Source organism: Schistocerca gregaria, chromosome 4 (assembly GCF_023897955.1).
Source record: "Schistocerca gregaria isolate iqSchGreg1 chromosome 4, iqSchGreg1.2, whole genome shotgun sequence".
Taxonomy (NCBI): domain Eukaryota; kingdom Metazoa; phylum Arthropoda; class Insecta; order Orthoptera; family Acrididae; genus Schistocerca; species Schistocerca gregaria.
Genome location: NC_064923.1, coordinates 396,060,397 through 396,083,237, shown reverse-complemented (window position 1 = coordinate 396,083,237; position 22,841 = coordinate 396,060,397). Strand labels below are relative to the sequence as shown.

The 22,841-nt window shown below is 41.6% G+C and overlaps 1 protein-coding gene across 1 annotated transcript in view; it reads left to right on the top strand.

Moving 5' to 3' along the window:
- The window catches only part of LOC126267743 (paired box protein Pax-1), a 280,190-nt gene that overhangs the window by 109,801 nt on the left and 147,548 nt on the right, over positions 1 to 22,841 (top strand). The window contains exon 2 of the mRNA XM_049973045.1: positions 2,663 to 2,752. Within this exon, the coding sequence (XP_049829002.1) occupies positions 2,663 to 2,752 (90 nt within the window). The remainder of the gene's footprint in view (positions 1 to 2,662; positions 2,753 to 22,841) is intronic.

Genomic DNA, 22,841 nt, shown 5'->3' with positions numbered 1-22,841 from the left:
GGACAATGGAAGAAGGAAATGCTCTTGGCAAACATACGTCTGGAAGCCAATGGTTTAAGCGCAGTCATACCACTGTTAATGTCTGAGGCTACGTTTTTGCTGCATATTATGGTGAAACGATGCGTATATGACACATGTATGATAGTGCAACTGCACAAAAAAATGTTCAGATGGGCTAATCCCGCGCGGCACCTCTCCTGCTGCCTAACCAGTCAACCACAGCTCGAACTCTCTTATCCCACGCTGCATCCACAAATAAAACAAATTATTTTTCGAATCCGTACTCCATTGCAGATGTCCACCTTTTCTACCACTTACTCTGTCATTTTGAGTCATGCGTCCCGGGAAGAACATTTCGTCCTTTGGCGTCCAGACATTCAGGGTGCAGCTCGCGAAACCTGACGAAGACGTCTAAGCTTATCATCTAATTATTGTGGACAACAATCTGTCAACCAGGCTGGATAGTATCTTAACCTGTTTTCGATAACTTGTAAAGCGAATGCGGGGAAATTAACAACGCCACTGAACCCCATAATGGTGAGAGCAAGAATGTACTTACATGCAATCTTAGGTGATTGTTTATATGTTTTTAGATCTTCCTTGATTCGATGGAAAACAAGGCGCTACTATGTTTCTTTGGGCAACATACAGCATACAGTGTGTTTTCAATTTTTCCAGATGTGTTTCAATGATGTTGCACTGTAATCAGTGGGTCTTTTTTTATTAGTTGTACTAGATAACTTTCATGTAAGAACACACACACACACACACACACACACACACATATATATATATATATATATATATATATATATATATATATATATATATATATCATCGAGTTTGCTGTAATATTTTTCCTTTCACGAAAAAACGTTGCAACTCCGTCTCGCGGTTGGTGTTTGTCTGATTTCTTCTCTGGGTAGAACGTCATATGCAACTAATAATCCTTAAACATACTATATATGGAGTAATTAGGGACGCAAACAGTAATATAATTGAATGTGTTTATTTCAGCTCTTTGTTCACACTGTCCGTTGGTCGACCTACTACTGAAATGCTATTCACCTTTTTCCGACATGTATTCGCGTCTCAGTTTTTGTGATAATTCTCCCTATGGAAAGACCATTTCTTTCACCTTGAAGTCCACAATGATACTTTTGAGAATAATTTAAGCAACCGACACCATCAAATTTATAGCGAAATTTATAGCGAAAATATTTCAGTCGGTATCGCTCAACCTCAGACCATAAGCTACAGGCCATGGTTCAGTTAAGTGAGTGACAACACGGTTTCCAATGTGGTGGGATTGAACAACATTCTGTTTTTTATGGCCTAAGGATAACGAATGTCGGCAGAAACCACTATGTGCGTTATAATTCGATGTCTTTATTCTACGTTTTCCCGATGGCTTTGAAAAGGCATTGTTTGCATTGACGATTGTGAAATTTACGAAGCAGGAGAAATATTTCAATTTATTTTTCTTACTGTTTCTGCTAGTTCTGTCATGGTGACAACTTTTAAACTACATTCTGAAATTGGACTTGTGTTACATTTACTCTACGCTTATATGCTCCGAAAATTTGTGAACCTCCCACCCCACTGCTCACCCTTCCCAAACCCTTACACACACACACACACACACACACACACACACACACACACACACACACACACACACACACAATTGCTCTGATCACTAAGGGACTTAAGATCTTAGGTCATCAGTCCCCTAGAACTTAGAACTGCTTAAACCTAACTAACCTAAGGATATCACACACATCCAAGCCCTAGGCAGGATTCGAACTTGCGACCGTAGCAGTTGCGCTGTTCCGGACTGAAGCGCCTAGAACCGCTTGGCCACCGAGGCCGGCACACACACACACACACACACACACACACACACACACACACACACACACACACACACGTTTCAAAGTCTTTGCACCTAACGTGTAGGATTCATAGATCACGTTATGGGCAGCAACTGTGATTTCAGACAAAATGTTCACTGACGCTGCCTGGCAATTATAGATGTCCGCTTGTATTGGTTATGCCTCTGAGAGACTGCACAGCATAGGCACTCTGCTCTGCTTGAAGGGAGATGAGCCATGAAGAATTAAAGTTTTTGGTTCGCTTCTAAAATACCTTTCACCGCTTGGAGACACTCATTCTTAAATTTTCTTGTTCAAAATTAATCTATCACTTTACTGGAATAGGTATAGGCACCACCCGTGGTTAGTAGATTCTGCTAGCTCGTTGAAATCTCGTCACCCAGGGTCAGCGAATACTAAAGGACTGCTAACGTCGCCGGGAAGCGCCAGTGCACACTTTGTTTCTAACAGAAGTTACTCCCCATAAAGTGATCTATCAGCCCTAGGCGTTTGACGGAAAGATTTGCATGTATCGCAATAAATAAAACAAGAAATCCTGTTACCTGAAACACGTTGGGTCCGCAGAGAAAAACAAAAACGTTATATTGTGCTCAAGGTGTTGTGATGAAGGTATCTTATTTCAGTGATAAATCTGTGATGGGGTAAAAATGATGGCTGCTTGAAGCTGAAATTGACGGTTAGTGTGTTTATGGAACTTACCCATGCGTTGCGGTGGAGCCGTAATGTATGTAATTTTAAGGGAATGACGAGCACTGACTTCTTTGCAGGGGCGCAACGACAAATGAAGGACGAGTGGCCGTCCCGAGTGGAGTCGGCGGTTCCCATGGCGCCGCTCGCTCTCAGCCACGACCACTTTGGTGAGTGACGTCACACGACGGACTTTGCAGCTGGCACTGGCGCTGTGCTAGCATACAGTCTCAAGCTGTACTGTGTACAGTTCAAGAATCTTTCCCGGTGGTCCACCGCTGCCTCTTACTTTCAAAGTTCACTATCGTATATCAGCACAGATGGAACAAAAAGATGAATCGTGTTGCCACTAAAATAGTTTGGCTTCGAAATAAGATAGCTCGCATGAAGAAACTAAGTGTGAATCTGAGCTGAATACCGTTTAGGGAAGTAACTAATATTAATAGATATCACGCAGTAAATTTTAATATCATTAGTACGCCCTTCGGATAATGTTTATGATAATTATTCTTTCGAATTTACACCAGTGTTCTTCTCTGTCTTTTATTGGGACTCCAAGCTTCGGTGAAACAACAATGAACACATTGTAATGTCTTCTTAAAGTGAAATACTTGCGACAAACACTTGGTTTTTTATATTGTCAGTTCCAGAGATTTTTTTTCATTATGAAGCTCTTATTTCGTTTCAACATTGCATTTCGAATTTAAAATCAAATTTTTCCCGGTGGTATAATATTTCTATTACTAATAACTGTGCCCACAGTAAACAGATCTAGCAAACTGTCCATAAGTTATAAATTTGCTGGTGTGATGTGTTTTACGTTCTGCTCGGCAATGACTTTTCTGTGCAACGGAGCACATATGGATCACACTGTACGCTTCTCAACTTACACTTACAGCTTCCAATTAAGCTATCTGTAATAAAAAGACAAAAACAAAGCAAAACAAAAAAAGAAGCTTGCAAAGTCTAGACCGCATCTTCCTCGAGCTGCCTGTAAGAATGGATAAAAAAACAAAGACGGGTGGAACAAAGATATCAGTGTCACGAAAAATGCGTCAGCGATGAGTTTACATCACGACGAGAGGAAGTCTACTTTCTACTCAGAGGCACTTAGGTAAGCTGGAACGACTATGTCAGTCACGCTTTCACTGTTACCCCACAATTGTGTCAGGAGATTTGTTGTTCATTTCACTGGGCTTGTGACATTATAATAGATTATGAGCAGAAGTGAACTCATGCGACATAAATACGATGTTTTCTTTAATTTTTTTTTACAGATTTGTATGAATCAGCTTCAGGTGTAATAGGGAACCAGTTTCACATATTAATCCTTCAAAGCCCTTATAAAAGTCGGATTATTATGACCACCTGCAAGTATAAAGAGTAACCTTCGTCCCCAGCACACATGGCAGCTAAACGTAATGGGCGCGACCCAATAAAATTCTGAACGTTCCCCACAGATAGTTGCAGCCATGTCATTCGAAGTGTTTCCCTACAGGTGTTGACAAGTACGTGGAAGAGAATTCACTTAGGGAAGGTGATGATTGTGTTGATCCATCAAATATTCATTCCGTGCAGTTTGGGGCCAGAAATGAACTTTGAGGTCCTTACCGAGGTCATTTATCTATTTTAAAGTACTTTCAGCAGTCTGACAAGGCGTTTAAAGATTTCATGACCTACAGGCGACTGGCAGTGGATTAATTTATAGCTAAATCCATCAAGAATGTCTTCCTATGTTCTACATGAATAACGCTTCTTCCGGAATGGTAGTGATACATCCTTAGATCACTCCTTCGTATCTGATCATGTAAGTAGAAAAGTTGTGGAATGTTTTCAAAGAGATAGTATCAACAGCAATTGAGAGATGTATACCACATAAATTAATAAGTGATGGTACTGATCCCCCATAGTACACAAAACGGGTCAGATCGTTGTTAAAGAAGCAACGAAAAAAGCATGCCAAATTTAAAAGAACGAAAAATCCCCAAGATTGGCAAAGTTTTCCAGAAGTTCGAAATATGGCGCGTACTTCAATGCGAGATGCTTTTAATAATTCCCACAACGAAATTTTATCTCGAAATTTTGCAGAAAACCCAAAGAGATTCTGGTGATACATAGCGCACACCAGTGGCAAGACAGAACCAATACCTTCACTGCGCGATAACAATGGTGAAGTCACTGATGACAATGCCACTAAAGCAGAGTTATTAAACACGGTTTTCCGAAACTCCTCCACAAAAAAAAAATGAATTAAATATTTCTGAATTCCAATCAAGAACAACTGCCAAGATGAGAAACATAGAAGTAGGTATCCTCGGTGTAACAAAGCAGCTTAAATCACTTAATAAAGGCAAGGCCTCCGGTCCAGATTGTGTACCAGTCAGGTTCCTCACAGAGTATGCTGATAAAATAGTTCCATATTTAGCAAGTATATACAACCACTCGCTCACAGAAAGATACGTACCTAAAGACTGGAAAATTGCTCAAAAAGGGAAGTAGGAGTAATCCGCTGAATTACAGGCCTATATCACTAACGTCGATTTGCAGTAGGGTTTTAGAACATATACTGTATTCGAACATTATAAAGTACCTCGAAGAAAACGATTTATTGACATATAGTCAGCACGGATTCAGAAAATATCGTTCTTGTGAAACACAACTAGCTCTTTATACTCATGAAGTAATAGTGCTATCTACATATTGACTCCATATTTTTAGATTTCCAGAAGGCTTTCGACACCGTTCCTCACAAGCGTCTTATAATCAAACAGCGTGCCTGCGGAGTATCGCCTCAGTTGTGCGACTGGATTCGTGATTTCCTGTCAGAAAGGTCACAGTTCGTAGTAACAGACGGAAAGTCATCGAGTAAAACAGAAGTAATATCCGGCGTTCCCCAAGTAAGTGTTATAGGCCCTCTATTGTTCCTGATCTATATCAACGACATAGGAGACAATCTGAGTAGCCGTCTTATATTTCTTGCAGATAATGCTGTCATTTACCGTCTTGTAAAGTCATCAGATGATCAAAACGGCTTGCAAAATAATTTAAATAAGATATGTGTAGGGTGATAAAAGTGGCAATTGATCCTGAATAAAGAAAAGTGCGAAGCTATTCACATGAGTACTGAAAGAAATCAGCTACATTTCGATTACGCGGTAAGTGACACAAATCTGAGGGCTGTAAATTCAACTAAATACCTAGGGATTACAATTACAAATAACCTTAACTGGAACGATCACATTGATAATATTGTGGGTAGAGCTAACCAAAGACTGCGATTCATTAGCAGAACACTTAGAAGGTGCAACAGGTCTACCAAAGAGACTGCTTACACTACACGTCTTCGCCCTATTCTGGAGTACTGCTGTGCTGTGTGGGATCCGCATCAGATGGGACTGACGGATGACATTGAAAAAGTTCGAAGAAGGGCAGCTCGTTTTGTATTATCGCGAAATAGGGGAGGTAGTGTCACAGACATGATACGTGAATTGAAGTGGCAATCATTAAAACAAAGGCGTTTTTCTTTGTGACGGTGTCTTCTCATGAAATTTCAATCACCAGTTTTCTCCTCCGATTGCGAAAACATTCTGTTGGCACCCACCTATATAGGGAGAAATGATCATCACGATAAAATAAGAAAAATCAGGGCTCTCACGGAAAAATTTAAGTGCTCGATTTTCCCGCGTGCCGTTCGAGAGTGGGACGGTAGAGAGACAGCATGAAGGTGGTTCATAGAACCGTCTGCCAGACACTTTATTGTGAATAGCAGAGTAATCACGTAGATGTAGATGTAGATGTAGAAAGCTGTCCCCATAGCATTCTGACAATTGCAGCGAACTGTTTACTCTCCATCGTTGTCGGTACGAAGTCCATCAATCTTATGACGCCGAAAGCGTGACTCGCTGGAGGAGGTTATCTGTAGTTAATCGGCAGCTTCTAGTTTCAATTATGTGGAGCAAAATCCTTTATGACGAGGCATCGTCGTTAGCGCGGGTGAACAACAATTCGCCTCCTTCGGAACAGGGGTCGTTAAACTGTTATCGTAAGCACAATTCTGGTTGCGCCTTACTTTATATGGACGGCGAGCCCTTCCACGGTGTTACTTTTCTAAACCTTCATAGATGAATGCCTTCCTATCTGATTTTCTAATAGGAAATCGATGGCACGTGTGTCTCAGGAATATATCATTCACTCGTGATACACTTTTACAACAGACGTATTTGAACAGTTCACACACATCACCCTTTCAGAGATACTAACTAAATAGCCTGAGATAAGAAGTCGTTATAGAACTATGCGACTATCTTTAGTTCACTAATTTTATAGTAAAGCCTTGATACGGCGTGTTTCAAAACACATTATTCTCTCTGTTACTGTTCGTTTTTATTGTTCATCTGAAGATGTTTATTGAAACGCAACATTTCTATGAGAAATAAAATAAAAAAGTCTAACTAAACTTCCCTACTTACACTGATTACTGAGAATTATGTACTTGATGCGAGGGAGTATTTATCGTCATTATGCCTAATTCGCTGTTATCTCATTCGTAGCTTCGAACCTCTTGTGAGCCATGTTCGTGATGGTCTAATTTCCTGTTGTGAAAATGGCGTAACGCTAGAAAATGGACTGTTGCTAGTATACATCACGTTATGGTCGTGGCAGACAAAACACAGCTCCATGTGTCGCCTTATTTTTCGTGGAAGAAAGAGATTCAAGATGTATGTGTAATTGGTGAAATTTTGGCCTAAAAGACATGTTTTCCGCGATGATAAAAATTTTCACTTCGCATTCATGTAAATCCAATTTGGTTTGCTTTATGTTATCTTTAGCCGACAAAGGATCACACGGCGCAGCGGCCGAATGGATGTGTACGTCATTGCGATTACTAGTGCAACTATGATGTCTGATCTACTCATCCAGTCGGCTCGAGAACGTTTTATCAAAGAAAAGGTCACTCATAAGATGAACAGTTGCTCACTGCAATCCGGGGACTGAATAAGAGTTACTGTAAAAATGACGATCGAAAGTCTTGACACAGAGGTGAGAAATAGCAAGGTAAGCACTGTGATACCGTGGAGACTGCAGTAACAGAAGCGCAAAAGCTCGTCAATAGTATTCAGGTGTGTAGCGAACAAGCAAATGTCGATATTTTAAATGATATAAACGCAAAGTAATGCATTAAAAAAACAAGGAACTAATAGTATTATATTGCGTCTTCACCCCTGAAATAAGTAACATGAATTAAAAGTAAAAGAATACGGTATTAAGTAACGAACAGAACAAATAAAGCCATTCGCTAGAGCAAATGGCTAATTCTCCCAATCCGAGAAAACATGATACAGATCTCTAGTGCATACCGTTACAGATTATTGTTTTACTATCTGAAAGGAAGGAAGGTAATTTACGTTTTAATATATTTTCGACAACGAGATAATTAATACGAAGCATTTCGTCGAACTTGTCAAACAAATAATCCGAACATTCGTATGAACTAGTTTAGATGGACACCAAAAATCATAAATATGGAAGGTGTACTGGCTTAACAACCAGCTTACTTGATCGACTTTGTGTGATCAATAGAAATGTCGTGGTCCGCAGAATTTTTTTCAAGAAGAGGCAATATTCTACTGTTGCACCTTTTTTTTTATAACTGAAACATCTAGAGAATATATATTAACTCAAGAACAAAATTTGACGGGAACTGCATAAAATTTGTTGTATCTTGAACGTTTGATAGGTATTCAAGTAATGTCTTCGATAGCTAAATGGTAAACATATTTCATTAGTATAAGCTAAGTATTTATGTCTCTACATTATTAATATGGATATGAAACCAACCATTTTGATTTATCGGTCTAAAATAACTTCATTTCTATCATTAATTTCTGGCTAGTCAACAAATTATCCACGAATAATATTTTTCTTTCAACCCCACAATGTTAGGTTGTCGCTGAAAATTAAAAATCTGAAATAGAAAAAAAATTAGAACAATGGCGACAATTCTTTTGGAATGCGCCAAAAATAGCAAAGATAAAAATACCAAGGTAATAAACTTTATATAGTTTTACATCAGCTCGGTTCCGAGTGTTCCGGAAGCTGTACAGAAAATTAGAATAGAGATCAACATAAACATCATTTCCGCCCTTTTTATTGCTCATAAAAACCACACGTTTCTTGTCGTACCACCATACAGTGGGACCTTCAGAGGTGGTGGTCCTGATCGCTGTACACACCGGGACCTCTAATACTCAGTAGCGCGTCCTCTTGCATTGATGCATGCCCGTAATCGTCGTGGCATAATATCCACAAGTTTATCAAGGCACTGTTGGTCCAGACTGCCCCACTCCTCAACAGCGATTCGAGGTAGATCCCTCAGAGTGGTTGGTGGGTCACGTCGTCCATAAGCAGCCCATTTCAATCTATCCCAGGCATTTTCGATGTGGTGCATGTTCTGGAGGACATGCTGGCCTCTCTAGTCGAGCTATGTCGTTATCCTCAAGGAAGTCATTCACATGATATGCACGAGGGGGGCGCGAATTGTCGTCCATGAACACCAATGTCTCGCCAGTATGCTATAGATATGGTTGCACTAACGATCGAAGGATGGCACTCACGTATCGTACAGCCATAACGGCGCCTTTCATGACCGCCAGCGACGGATGTCGGCCCCACAAATGCCACCACAAAACAGCAGGGAACCTCCACATTGCTGCACTCGTTGGACAGAGTGTCTAAAGCGCTCAGTCTGACCGGGTTGCCTCAAAATACGTCCCCGATGATTGACTGGTAGAAGGCACATGCGACACTCAATGGTGAAGAAAACGTGATGCCAATTCTGAGCGGTCCATTTGGCATGACGTTCGGCCCATCTATACCGCGCTACATGGTTTCGTGGTTGCAAAGATGGACCTTGGTATGGACGTTGGGAGTGAAGTTGTGCATCACGCAGCCTACTGCTCACAGTTTGGGTCGTAACACGACGACCTGTAGTTGCACGAAGAGCGTTACTGAACGTGGTGGGCCGGCCGGTGTGGTCGTGCGGTTCTAGGTGCTTCAGTCTGGAATCGCGTGACCGCTACGGTCGAGGTTCGAATCCTGCCTCGGGCAAGGATGTGTGTGCTGTCCTTAGGTTAGTTAGGTTTAAGTAGTTCTAAGTTCTAGGGAACTGATGACCTCAGATGTTAAGTACCATAGCGCTCAGAGCCATTTTTCGAACGTGGTGGTGGTGCTGACAGGGTTCCCCCGAGCCATAATCCGTAGGTAGCGGTCATCCACTGCAGTGGTGGCCCTTGGGCGGCCTGAGCGAGGCATGTCATCGACAGTTCCTGTCTCTCTGTATCTCCCCCATGCTTGAACATCACTTTGGTTCACTCCGAGACGACTGGACACTTCCCTTTTTGAGATCCCTTCCTGGCACAAAGTAACAATGCGGACGCGGTCGAACCGCGGTGTAGACCGGCTAGGCATGGTTGAACTACAGACGAAACGAGCCGTGTACCTTACCTGCTTCCTGGTGGAATGACTGGAGCTGATCGGCTGTCGGACCCCCCCCCCCCTCCCCCCACCTCCTGTCTAATAGGCGCTGCTCATAAATGGTTGATAACATGTTTGGGCGGGTTTATTCACATCTCTGAACAGTCAAAGGGACTGTGTCAGTGATACAATAGCCACAGTCAACATCTAAAGTTCAAGTAAAGACTTGTCTAGGTTTTTATATTAGCATACAGAGTGACATTGTTCCCTAGCCACTTCCACGACTACATGTCCATTTGTACTTATGATTGTGAGTTCCCAAAAACCTATGTGTAGGTTTTGCTGCTGAGAGTCCCCATCAAGAATTTTTCGGTGTCAGGATAAATGAAGCAGCTTATTTCTGATTGTAGATTATATCGCAGTGTAAATGCATTTTGTAGACTGTGCCACGGTCCATCTAGGTAAAAGAAAATGAAGTGTTACACCATGAAGCAGGTCTGATATTTATCAAATAACGTGGAGATGGGTTATTAGACGAATAAGCTTCCATTACATTCGGAACTGATAACCATCGTCAAGACCAGTTGAGCTATGACCCATACGGGGACGAGTACACTCTTGCACTCATTGTTGCATGAAAGCAAACAGCGTAGAATGTCATCTGAGGGACTTCTGCAATGCCTGAAACAAATATTGTCTCAATTAATGAAGATTCTTGGCTGGTAGCTAATATGAAAGTATACGTCTTCCCATTCCACTCAAGACATTTTCTATTGTTAAAGAATCGGCGATAGGCGGAGCAGTCAACGATGCATACATATGTCAAGACTTTTGTGGTATAAACTACAGTAAACTCTTGCATCATTTTCCTGAAATATTTCATATGGTACCCCAGTCATGATAGGTATGACAACAAGTTTTACCATTCTTGCTACAGACTTGTCAGCATTTAGCCTCCCTTTATCACTTTTGTTGTCATATCCAATAGCTCCCCACACCAGGATTTCAGGAACTGGAGAAGTACAGGTATCGAGTATCACTGCTTTCACTTACCTCTTACCTTTTACCATCTCATCTACAGGCATGCTGGCGTCGGTCTAAGCTCCATAAACACAAGGGAGACCCATCGGTAAGCAACAGAAAATGTCAGTCAATGTCCTGCATAACAATGGCTCTATGCTCTGCAAGTCTCTGTTGTCTGAGAAATATTTGAGAAAAGTAATGAGACTGTTTGCACTGCGAGCGGTCTGGCAACGCTGTGCTGTTTTACTTGTGTAGACCGGTGCGTTCATCCCTTCCAGATGCTCAGCCCGAGTTTCAGTTCGTACAGCCGTCACGTGATTTTTGTGATCGCCATCAATGGAGTTGTGTTTTGGTGTGTGTTACGAACAACGGAATTTAGAGGAACGTTATGCAATCAAGTTTTGTGTTAAACTTGGCGAATCCGCGTTTGTGTCCTTTGAAAAGCTGCAACAGGGCTAAGGAGAACAATCCTTATCAAGAGCACAAGCTTTTTCGCTAGCACAAATCATTTTTGGAAGACCGAGAACACGATGAAGATGAACCTCGTACAGGGAGACCTTCAACATCAAACAGCGACGAAAAGTGGAACATGTGAGTGCTATTGTGAGATCAGACCGATATTTGACAATAATTATGATGGGCTGTTAAACGCTTTCACCGTACATCAAATTCTGACCGAAGTTTGGCATATGCGAAAGGTTTGTGCCAAAATGATGTCGGAAGACTTCACAGCTGCGCACGTGGGTAATCGAAGAAACGTTTGCGTCAGTCTTCTTGAAAGGACTGACAGTGACCACAAATGGTTCAGTCGTGTGATTACAGGTGATGAATATCCGATTTTTTCGTATGATCCTCACACAGAGCGGCAGTGTGAGGAGGGGCACACTGCGACTTCTCCTCGACCGAAAGAAGCTGGAATGAGCAAATCAAAGACCAAAGCAACGTTGATTTACTTTTTGACGATAGGGTTATCGTGCATAAAGAATTTGTTCCTACAGGACATACTGTCAACCAAGTGTTTTGCAAAGATGACTTGGAAAGGCTCTGGAAAAGTGCGAATGGAATGAGACTGGTCATTGCAGACAAGTGGATGCTGCATCGCGGCATTGCCCCACATCACACGACTACTACGATCACGGAATTTTTTATCTCAGATGGCATTCCCGTTGTTCCTCCAGGTCAAAACGTCAACTAAGTATTATACAAAGATATCTTTGAAAGGCTCAGGAAAAGGGCGAATAGAGTGCCTCCAGACATTGCAGAGAATTGGACGCTGTATCGTGAGAGCGCCCCATGCCACAGGGCCATTTCCATCACGGAATTTTTTTTTGCCCCAAAAGACATTGCTGTTATTCCATAGCCTCTCATTCACTTGATCTGAGTCCTTGGGACTTTTTCTTTTTGCCGAAAATTTTGGGACTCTGGAGAACATTCAAAAGAATGTGATCGGTATGTTAAAGGCTACATCCACTGAAAAGTTCCATAACATTAAACACATCCATTAGCGACCATGTACTCATATTATTATTCACTTGTAAGGATGACTTTTGTCTGTAGTGAAAATAAGCTCATAATAATAATAATAATAATAATAATAATAATAAATATATAATTAATAAATGAGTTATTTTTTTGAATGTGTAATCAATAATTGAATTCAGAATGAGATTTTCACTCTGCAGCGGAGTGTGCGCTGATATGAAACGTTCTGGCAGATTAAAACTGTGTGCCCGACCGAGACTCGAACTCGGGACCTTTGCCTTTCGCGGGCAAGTGCTCTACCATCTTTTTATTATTTTTTTAATCTCATTTTGTTCGCTTTTGTTCGTTGCTTCTGCACGGGGCGGACGTCGTAGGACATCCGTTGAAGGTTGTTGTTGATCGATAAACTCAGTTTTTTTTTTATTACAGAGGGCAGCTATCCCTCTGACCGAACACGCTGAGCTACCGTGCCGGCGTGTAAATGACAAACAAAATGTTTTTGGAAAATATAAATAGAATAAACAGAAATAGAATAAAAGAAAGTGGTTCAAATGGCTCTGAGCACTATGGGACTCAACTTCTGAGGTCATTAGTCCCCTAGAACTTAGAACTACTTAAACCTAACTAACCTAAGGACATCACACACATCCATGCCCGAGGCAGGATTCGAACCTGCGACCGCAGCGGTCTCGCGGTTCCAGACTGCAGCGCCTACAACCGCACGACCACTTCAGCCGGCAATAGAATAAAATGTTAGTAATTTACCATCTGAGCTACCGAAGCACGACTCACGCCCGGTCATCACAGCTTTACTTCTGCCTGTACCTCTCTCCTACCTTCCAAACTTTACAGAAGTTCTCCAGCACTCCTGAAAGAAAGGATATTTCGGAGACATGGGTTAGCCACAGCCTGGGGGATGTTTCCAGAATGAGATTTTCACTCTGCAGCAGTGTGTGCGCTGATATGAAACTTCCTGGCAGATTAAAACTGTGTGCCCGACCGAGACTCGAACTCGGGACCTTTGGTCCTGCAAGGTTTGCAAGAGAACTTCTGTAAAGTTTGGAAGGTAGGAGACAAGATACTGGCAGAAGTAAAGCTGTGATAACCGGGCGTGAGTCGTGCTTCGGTAGCTGAGATGGTAGAGCACTTGCCCGCGATTGGCAAAGGTCCCGAGTTCGAGTCTCGGTCGGGCACACAGTTTTAATCTGCCAGGAAGTTTCAATAATTGATTAGTCAAGAGGAAAGCTAATAAATGAAAAGTAAAATGAATTTAAATATCTCATTCGCATACACAAATCACATTCTTAATCTTTTTTTTTTCCTTTTTTGTTGTTTGAAGTGAAGATCAGTAGACTCTTAACGTGCTGGAAAAACGTTTAGTTAGCGATCTTAAAATCTCAGGAGAATGGAAAATTTTCTTCTCGCCTCGCGAGAAAATTCAGATCAGTTCTAAATTAATTTCGTGGGTACCGCGTTGATAACGTCAGAAAAAGTGTAGTAAAGCAAAATCTGTAACATTTTATAAATTAGGGATTGATAACCGTTACTACGAAATGAAAGCGGAAATGCCAAATTAAGCAATTATTATTTTACAAAGTAAGTTTTTTTTATACAGACATCTGATATGTCGAACACTAATCTCACAGTTTTGACAAAATAAAGAATTGTCTCGTAGTTCGGCGAAACACGTAGAAATTACAGTAATCTCAGCTCGATTCTGGAGCGAAAGAAAAATATTCATAGTAAAGTCATTTCGGTAATCCCAATTGCTGATAATAATGACACAACTAAACAAATTCCTAACAGGAATACAGTTTCAGTTCATTTGAAACAAAATGGAAGAATATAGGAGTCTGATAGCGTCGGAAAGGCGCAGGGCTAAAGAAATAGAAAGAAAAGACGAGCGCGCGTTCTTATATGGGACAAAATACAGATGATAATGCTACGCCATTCGCATTGTCCTGGGCGTACATATTCGCTGACTTGCAGCGCAGTTAATTGGCACAAAGATTAAATTATATCTTTAACTTTTGATATTTCGATGGGAAAGTAAAATAGTACATTATTATGTCGCGATCAGGACACAATATTACATTATATAAGGATCACATCTAAAGTGACATATGCTACAAATATGGAAATAAGGGACGTATCGGTTTGGTAGTTTTCGTTCTAGGTGATCGCGGTGTAACACCTTCGATTCCGGTCACTGTATGAGGTGACGCATAGCTGTGCACGTGCTGGTTGAAAGGCTATTGGGCGGGAAAGGAACAGAGGAGCCGCAAGGCACGCGTAATGGGCCGTGCGTTGGCGTGCGTGAGGCTGCGCGAGCCAGTGAGGGCGCGCAGAGCGGCCGGCGGTGCGTGCAGAACGCGAGAAGGCTGCGTGCGTAACGCGATACGCGCGCCTCGCCTCGCACGACACGCCGGGACCACCAGCGGCGGCGCTCCTTTGTACTCCTCCGCCTGCAGCGCGTTAACCCCGCCACTAACGTGACCACTGACTATTCACAGTTACAGTTATTCATTCTTTTCCGCCAGTCACGATTATTTGTAACTGCCACTAGCGATTTCGACAATTATAAAGACGGGAAAACTCGTTAATGTTCATTTGCGTATTTTCCCGGTGTAATAACTGATTCGGCGTATTTCGAGAGTGCTGCCACATAAACGTTATTTCTTCTACGCGGCATGAAAATGCTGAATAATTAGCGTCGATTTTATCTTCTTGGGACTCAGTTGTGAAATAAGTAGCTGAAATTCGTTTGGCGAAGGATTTAACAACGATAACGGTTCCAGACGGACAAATTACGGAATCCGGCGCTCTCTCTAATAATCATGCAAAGACGTCGCTACAGTGGAGCTCATAATGATACATTTGTGAATCGACCGCGTAATCACAGATTCGATTTAGGCACACACTTTGCGCTGATCGACGTCTCTGACGCTTGCTTATCTGTGGCCACATACGCAGAAGCGTGATACGCGTGTTTAGAACGACGGAGCACTCGCTTCAGAGTATCGGCTGACTCTGAAGATGGCCGAAAAGCATACGACCGAAATATTAGAAAAAAATAAAGTTGATGAAGCAGCACTCCCCAACTTCAATGGCTCCAACTCGCTCGTCTTCGGAAATGTTTGAGACCCGTGCGTCGTGCTCCGTTCTTTTCTTACCCGATTGTGTAATGTCGTATGGGGTTAGTGTAAAAATAAAAAAATAAAAAATAAAAAACAAACCGGATACTCAAGCGCGTTAATACGCCGGTGCTGGGATACGGGGAGGTGATCCTGCCCCATATCGAATCTGCCTCGCGATTTAACGATGAGGACTTCTGAGCCAGCCAGCCTAGGTATGGTTTACAGGCGGTTTCTCGCCTCCAGTTAGCTAAACACTGGCCTGGTATCCACGTCGCGCCTCACCAAACACCCTGAAAACGTTCTCATGATTGAGCATGAGATTTACTCTAGAAGCAGACAGATGGATACACAGATTCCGTCCCTGGGAAGCAGTGACGTCAGAACGCCATCCGGCCACCACCTACCACTGACAGTGCCTCAACGAGCATAATAATACAGACCAAGCACTAGACACGTGGAAAGGCAAAAAGACGAAAAAGAAGAAAACACAAAACTTCAAATGCTGCAACCAGTAACAAGAGAGTACCCAACTTCTGAGGAAGAGATCGGTGGGAGGGGGGGGGGGGGGGGGTGCAAGTCATTAATTTACGGAACAGTTTCGAGATTTCACCGGCTCTTTATGGGTTCACTTTATACTAGTCGGTACCCATTAGACGTCCCACCTTTCTTCGGACAGTAGGCCTGTCTGTGTCGCGGTGCAGGATGAGTGTTAGGTTTGTGAAAAAATTTTTACGTAAGTGGAGGTCAACAGCGTTCCCCCGCCGTAATGGCGGGTATGCACATGCCCTACAAGAATATTGGACAAAAATTATAGCAGCCATTTAAATTAAAATGCAAAAAATTTCAATGATTTACGGGTTTACACAGATAATAAGAAAAGTCATTTTAAAAATTCAAATATTGGATAACAATCGTATATAAGTCAAATAAATTTTCGAAATTCCAATTAAAATAATGTGCTGACTTGAACGAACGAAACAGATTATAATGGACTCCAGACAATCTGACTGCCCTTTAAGCCCTCCAGAGAATTATCATCTATGCCTTAGAAGCTGAACACTGAAAGTCGTAAAAGGAACATTTAATTTCATTTTAAAATTTTAGTTTGTAATAATTTGTAGAGCAAAAAATCAAATGGCTCTGAGTACTATGGGACTTAGCCTCTGTGGTCATCAGTTCCTTAGAACTTAGAACTACTTAAATCTAACTAACCTAAGGACATCACAAACATCCATGACCGAGGCAGGATTCGAACCTGCGACCGTACCGGTCGCTGCGGTTCCAGACTATAGCGCCTACAACCGCTCGACCACACCGGCCGGCTTTGTAGAGCAAATGCAGCGTATTCACCAACAGTTTGAAAAGCTGAGAATATTGTAGGGCAGATTGTGGTGAGAAATATTAGTTAACAAAAAATAAATCGGCCTGTTGTACAGTTTCCGACTGTTAACCGACCTGGCCGTTGCGCACACAAATTCAAGCGGGCCTCCAGAGAGGCTGTCGCCAAACGTGGTCTTCGCTTGGTTCCCTAAAAACGAAAAGAGAGCGATACAAAAATTGGACATGGGGCGGTACTAAGAATCGAACCCGAGCCAACGGCTGAACCGTCTCCTGCGCTATGAAAACATCTGACACTGTATCCGGCGTGCGTCTTGAATTTGCCCCCACAACTGCCTGATTGGCTAACTTTAATGTTAATTAACTCGGAAACGGCGCAGCGTGACGAATTTCTTTCTTAACAATGTTTCCTCAGCACAACCTACCTTGTAACACGCTTAGCTTTTCAGACTGGTTCTGACAACCCTGTATATACAAATTTAAACATTGCTCTTCATAAATATTCTTTGTGAAAGTTCATGTGAAAACAGTGGGCACTCTACTTCCAAAAACACGGATTTGCATGTCTAAAAGCCAGTTCCAACGAATCGATACTTTTTGTTTTAATTTTAAAATATTATTATCAGGAAATTATAAATTACCACTTGTGGAAACTGAACGAAATACGGAAGGAACTGGACGTCGAGTTTTAAGGAACCGTTTGAAATTGAACGTGAGCGGGCGACAGCAATGAACGAAGAGAATTACAATTCGTAACTCTACGAAGAACTGTGGGACTGGAAAAAGAAGCGTGTGGCAATCCAAAATGAACGAGACGAAGTTCGGAACTAGCAACAAATGACAACACGAAAGAAACGAGACAGACAGAACGAGGCGTCCCTCCATCCATCCGTTCAGTTTAGTGAACCGTTCTTGTGGACCCAGCCCATCGACTACGAGCCACCCAAACAGTTACTGACGTTTTTATCGTTTCACTTACACCATGATCAGTCCAAATACGTCGTCACACACGGAACGCACGAACTAGCTGAAGAGCTGCCGGTCATGAACTCCAGAATCTCTTGGGCGTGAATAGTGCCCTGTGACTCCTGTTAGCAAAAATGGTAAAAAGGCGGATCCAAAGAATTACATAATAACTTCACTTACGTCCGTCTGTTGCGGTATTCTAGAGCATATTTTGGCTTGCCTGGAGAGACATAAGTTTCTCTCGAAGTTTCAGTACGTCAAATAAGTAGAAACAATCTTGAGTTAAAGAGAAAAAGGACATTCTACCAGTAGAGCACCTTCGTGGAAAATGTGAGAAAGCTGATAACCCAACCAATCAGAGAGTTTATATACATAAATAACTTGAGTATTTTCGTCAGAATTTTGATCTTTCACTGGATACTTCTGAAGGAGAAAATTTGTGCTTCAGGAAACCGTGTTCATTTCTACCCATAACTCTTTATTCTAGCCGAATTATGAAAATGTGTGTACGTTAGTGCCTTTTAAACGGGAAACTGCCCCATCGAGTGGAAAGCATAGTGAAAACTAGAATTATAGCGCTAATATGAACGTATCTATTTTTGAGTTGTATACCTACGTAATACGAGCTAGTTAGTACTCCTTACGAAATCATTTCAATACGTTTTTGTATAAACCCTTTCAGAAAGGAAGTCCCCATTGCTCAAAAACGTGCCCTAAGTGTAATGAGTCGTGCTCCCCCACGATTATATTGTAGACACATACTTCAGAAATGAGACATTTTCACTACCGCTTCACAGTATGATTATTCCGTCGTGAAAGTTTATGTAAATGACTCACTTCATTTCAAAAGTAACTGTATTATACGTAATTACCATCATCATCATTTAAGACTGATTATGCCTTTCAGCGTTCAGCCTGGAGCATAGCACCCCTTATAAAATTCCTCCATGATCCCCTATTCCGTGCTAACATTGGTGCCTCTTATGATGTTAAGCCTATTACTTCAAAATCATTCTTAACCGAATCCAGGTACCTTCTCCTTGGTCTGCCCCGACTCCTCCTACCCTCTACTGCTGAACCCATGAGTCTCTTGGGTAACCTTGCTTCTCCCATGCGTGTAACATGACCCCACCATCTAAGCCTATTCGCCCTGACTGCTACATCTATAGAGTTCATTCCCAGTTTTTCTTTGATTTCCTCATTGTGGACACCCTCCTGCCATTGTTCCCATCTACTAGTACCTGCAATCATCCTAGCTACTTTCATATCCGTAACCTCAACCTTATTGATAAGGTACCCTGAATCCACCCAGCTTTCGCTCCCATACAACAAAGTTGGTCGAAAGATTGAACGGTGCACAGATAACTTAGTCTCGGTACTGACTTCCTTCTTGCAGAAGATAGTAGATCGTAGCTGAGCACTCACTGCATTAGCTTCCAGTTCTTTCACTATGTTGCCATCCTGTGAGAATATGCATCCTAAGTACTTGAAACTGTCCACCTGTTCTAACTTTGTTCCTCCTATTTGGCACTCAATCCGTTTATATCTCTTTGCCACTGACATTACTTTCGTTTTGGAGATGCTAATCTTCATACCATAGTCCTTACATTTCTGATCTAGCTCTGACATATTATTTTGCCAACTTTCAATCGAATCTGCCATCACAACTAAGTCATCCGCATATGCAAGACTGCTTATTCAGTGTTCACGTATCTTAACCTCACCCAGCCAGTCTATTGTTTTCAACATATGATCCATATATAATATGAACAACAGTGGAGACAGGTTGCAGCTTTGTCTTACCCCTGAAACTACTCTGAACTGGGTTCCTGTAGCTATGTCCTAGTTCATGAACCACGGGAAACGTATGAGTGGCCAAGTAAGTGGTCCCGACAGTCTGGATACCAGTTACTCTGGAATAAGGCTGGGCATCTCGGACGTATTCTGAGTCGTGGTCACCTTTGTGCTCATACGGCAAAGACTACCAAATCCACGGGTTAGTCCCTCAACCGTTAGGGGTAAAACTCAATGGAACTCGGGTCAAGTAAGGCTAGCAACCTGCTTCCCTGGTACTTTAAATATGATGCTGGCATCAATCAGAGCAAAATGCCTCGGACGTAATTACCATAGCAGAAAAAATGACATTCATTATTCCACACTAAGGTTGTATTTAACATAAAAATGGATCCAAAATCATGCCACCCAAAATTTTGATCACTTACGCTATGATACATAATGTCTACAGACAGCAAAGTTAAATTTCAAAATATAATGAAAAATTTATATTTCTATAATATGTAAGAGGTGGTACGTAGGAATCACTAATTCATATCTGTATCAAAAAAAATTGTCAATTGTCAGCACTTAGCGAGGTTTGTATACGTATGTGTAATACGAACGTAAAGTAACTCGATCCACATCGTAAAGTGATCCATGGAGCACACAACTAAGTAACTTAATAGACATTTCTCAAAAATAGGAGGAAATGTACTGGATAGAACAGTATAAGATAAAATTACAGGGGCACCCAAACATTAAATTATTGGAAATATTTAATGTAGTAGGTACGTAAATGATAAATTGAGTTTAAGATGGGAAGAGATGGTATCTAAGCAGGTGGAAGTCTGAGACGGCACGGCAAGTAGGAAAGGAAAAGAAAAGAATAAAGATCGGCTCACTCTTTCACGAGTTTACATCGAGCATATCTTTCATATCTTAAGGAGAATATGTTATTATTGGAAATTTCCATAAAACTCGGATTTTTTTCTCGATGAGTCTGAAAGCAGAGTCGTTCTTACAGATTGAGCACTAAATCAATTCGCGTGCAGGTGTGGACCAGCCGTGACGGTTGAAAGGAAGGAAGCACCGCGACATGCGCCCGGAGAGCTTCACACAAATCACCGAGAACAGGAAACGTGAATCGAGATGATAGGACCAAGATTCCAAAATATCTCATCTTAATGTCCCGATATGATTCGCTTAGTCCGCTGATGCACCCCTTTATTCAATGTTCAGCGATACCAGAAGTTTTTAAGGATAACGCACAAGATACTTCTTTTTAGCATCTTATAATTTGAACCACAAGAATTGTTGAGCATTCGTTAACTAACACAGCAACACTTAACATAGAAATATTCACACAGACTTGAAGACCACAAAGAAATTTACAGATTGGATTTTCCACTCAGCAGCGGAATGTACTTTGTAATTAAGCTTTCGTATGGATTAAAGCTGGGTGCTGGACTGGAACACGAAGTCATATCTTGTCTGGCAATGTCTTTATAAATTGAGTTTTCCAAACACGACTCACTCTACTATTCAATTCTTTAATCTGCCATCAAACTGCCATAGGAGATGGATAACATATCCTGTAAGATAATATTTATTTATTTATCCGTTCTACACTGTTGGCTGTTACCTTTTGTTCTGCAATAGGCCTTTATTCTTTTCTACGACACTATTCCTATATTCACGTGCCTTTTAATAATAATGACATCACACTTGCATACAGAGCAATTATTACTAGTATGATAACTATTCCTATTAAAAGACACTATTTTACAGGAGTCGACTGGGAGATCATGGATGCCTGTCACCTCACATAGAATATCGTTCTGGTAGAGTACATTAAGCAAGGAATGCTTCCCCCAAACGATACCGAATTCCATAGATGGGACGAGCTAGTGTAGTGATTGACTTGTATTTGGGTGGAGAGGGGTTCGAATTCTGGTAAGGCACTCAAGATTTCTATTATATATTTTGGCACAAAATCGATTATGGTGAACGCAGAAATGATTTCTTTGAAAAAGGCCTCGACTGATTTCCTTCACCATCCTTGTAATCTCCAATACCTTTGCATCTTATAAGATCTGTGCTCTTCCCCTGAGTTGTATCAGAGCACTTTACGATAAAAACCGCTCTTGTAGAACTCCGCTTACTCTGTTCATACAGATGTTTTGCGGACAATATATACAGATGAACAAGTAGATTCCGAAAGGCGTTCGACACTGTGCTACATCGACCACTACCAACCAAGATTTTTATACGGCTTATCTTCACAAAAATGTGACTGGTTCGATTAATATTTGATTAACTGAACCCACTACGTTGTACTGGACGGCGAATGTTCTACAGAATAGCACGTAATATTGAGTATGCCCCAAAGAAGCTTAACTGGACAAAATTTCCGATTGTTGTAATGAATGGCAACTCTCCCTAAATGTGAATTAATTTAGGAAGGCGGCTGTAACAGAGAAATAGAACCCGACAGTATGTGATTACAAGATCAGCGGTGAATGTCTTCAACACGCCACATCGAATAAGTATCCAGAGATAATACTAAGAAGCGATACGGAATGCGACGATCACTCAAAATTAGTATTAGCAAAGTCGAATAGTAGACTTAGATTTGCAGGGTTCTAGAAATTGCAATGTATCTGTAAAAGACATGGCATACAAGACACTAGTGTTACTAATTCTAGAGTATTGTTATAGCCGATACGAAAGTGTAACAAAATGCTAGCACAATTTATGTGGTAATGCTTTGGAACACAACCTGTTTTCGAAAAAGACTGTGCGACTACAACGCTGCCACCGTTGTCAGTCTCGTGTATGGATCATGAAAACAAGGATGGTCAGAGAGCGTAAAGAGACGCTAGAGAGTGCTTTTTTCCTCGCTCAGTAAGCGAATGTTAGGACAGAAAATCGATAACAATTTAATTGTGGAGTATGCAGAATGATTCAGCTGCTCCTACTGTAACATTAACGTGCCGTGAAACACGCTTATGTTACCCTCTGGGAGGATTTCAAAGTTCGACCGTGCGTGTGTCTAATGGAAAGG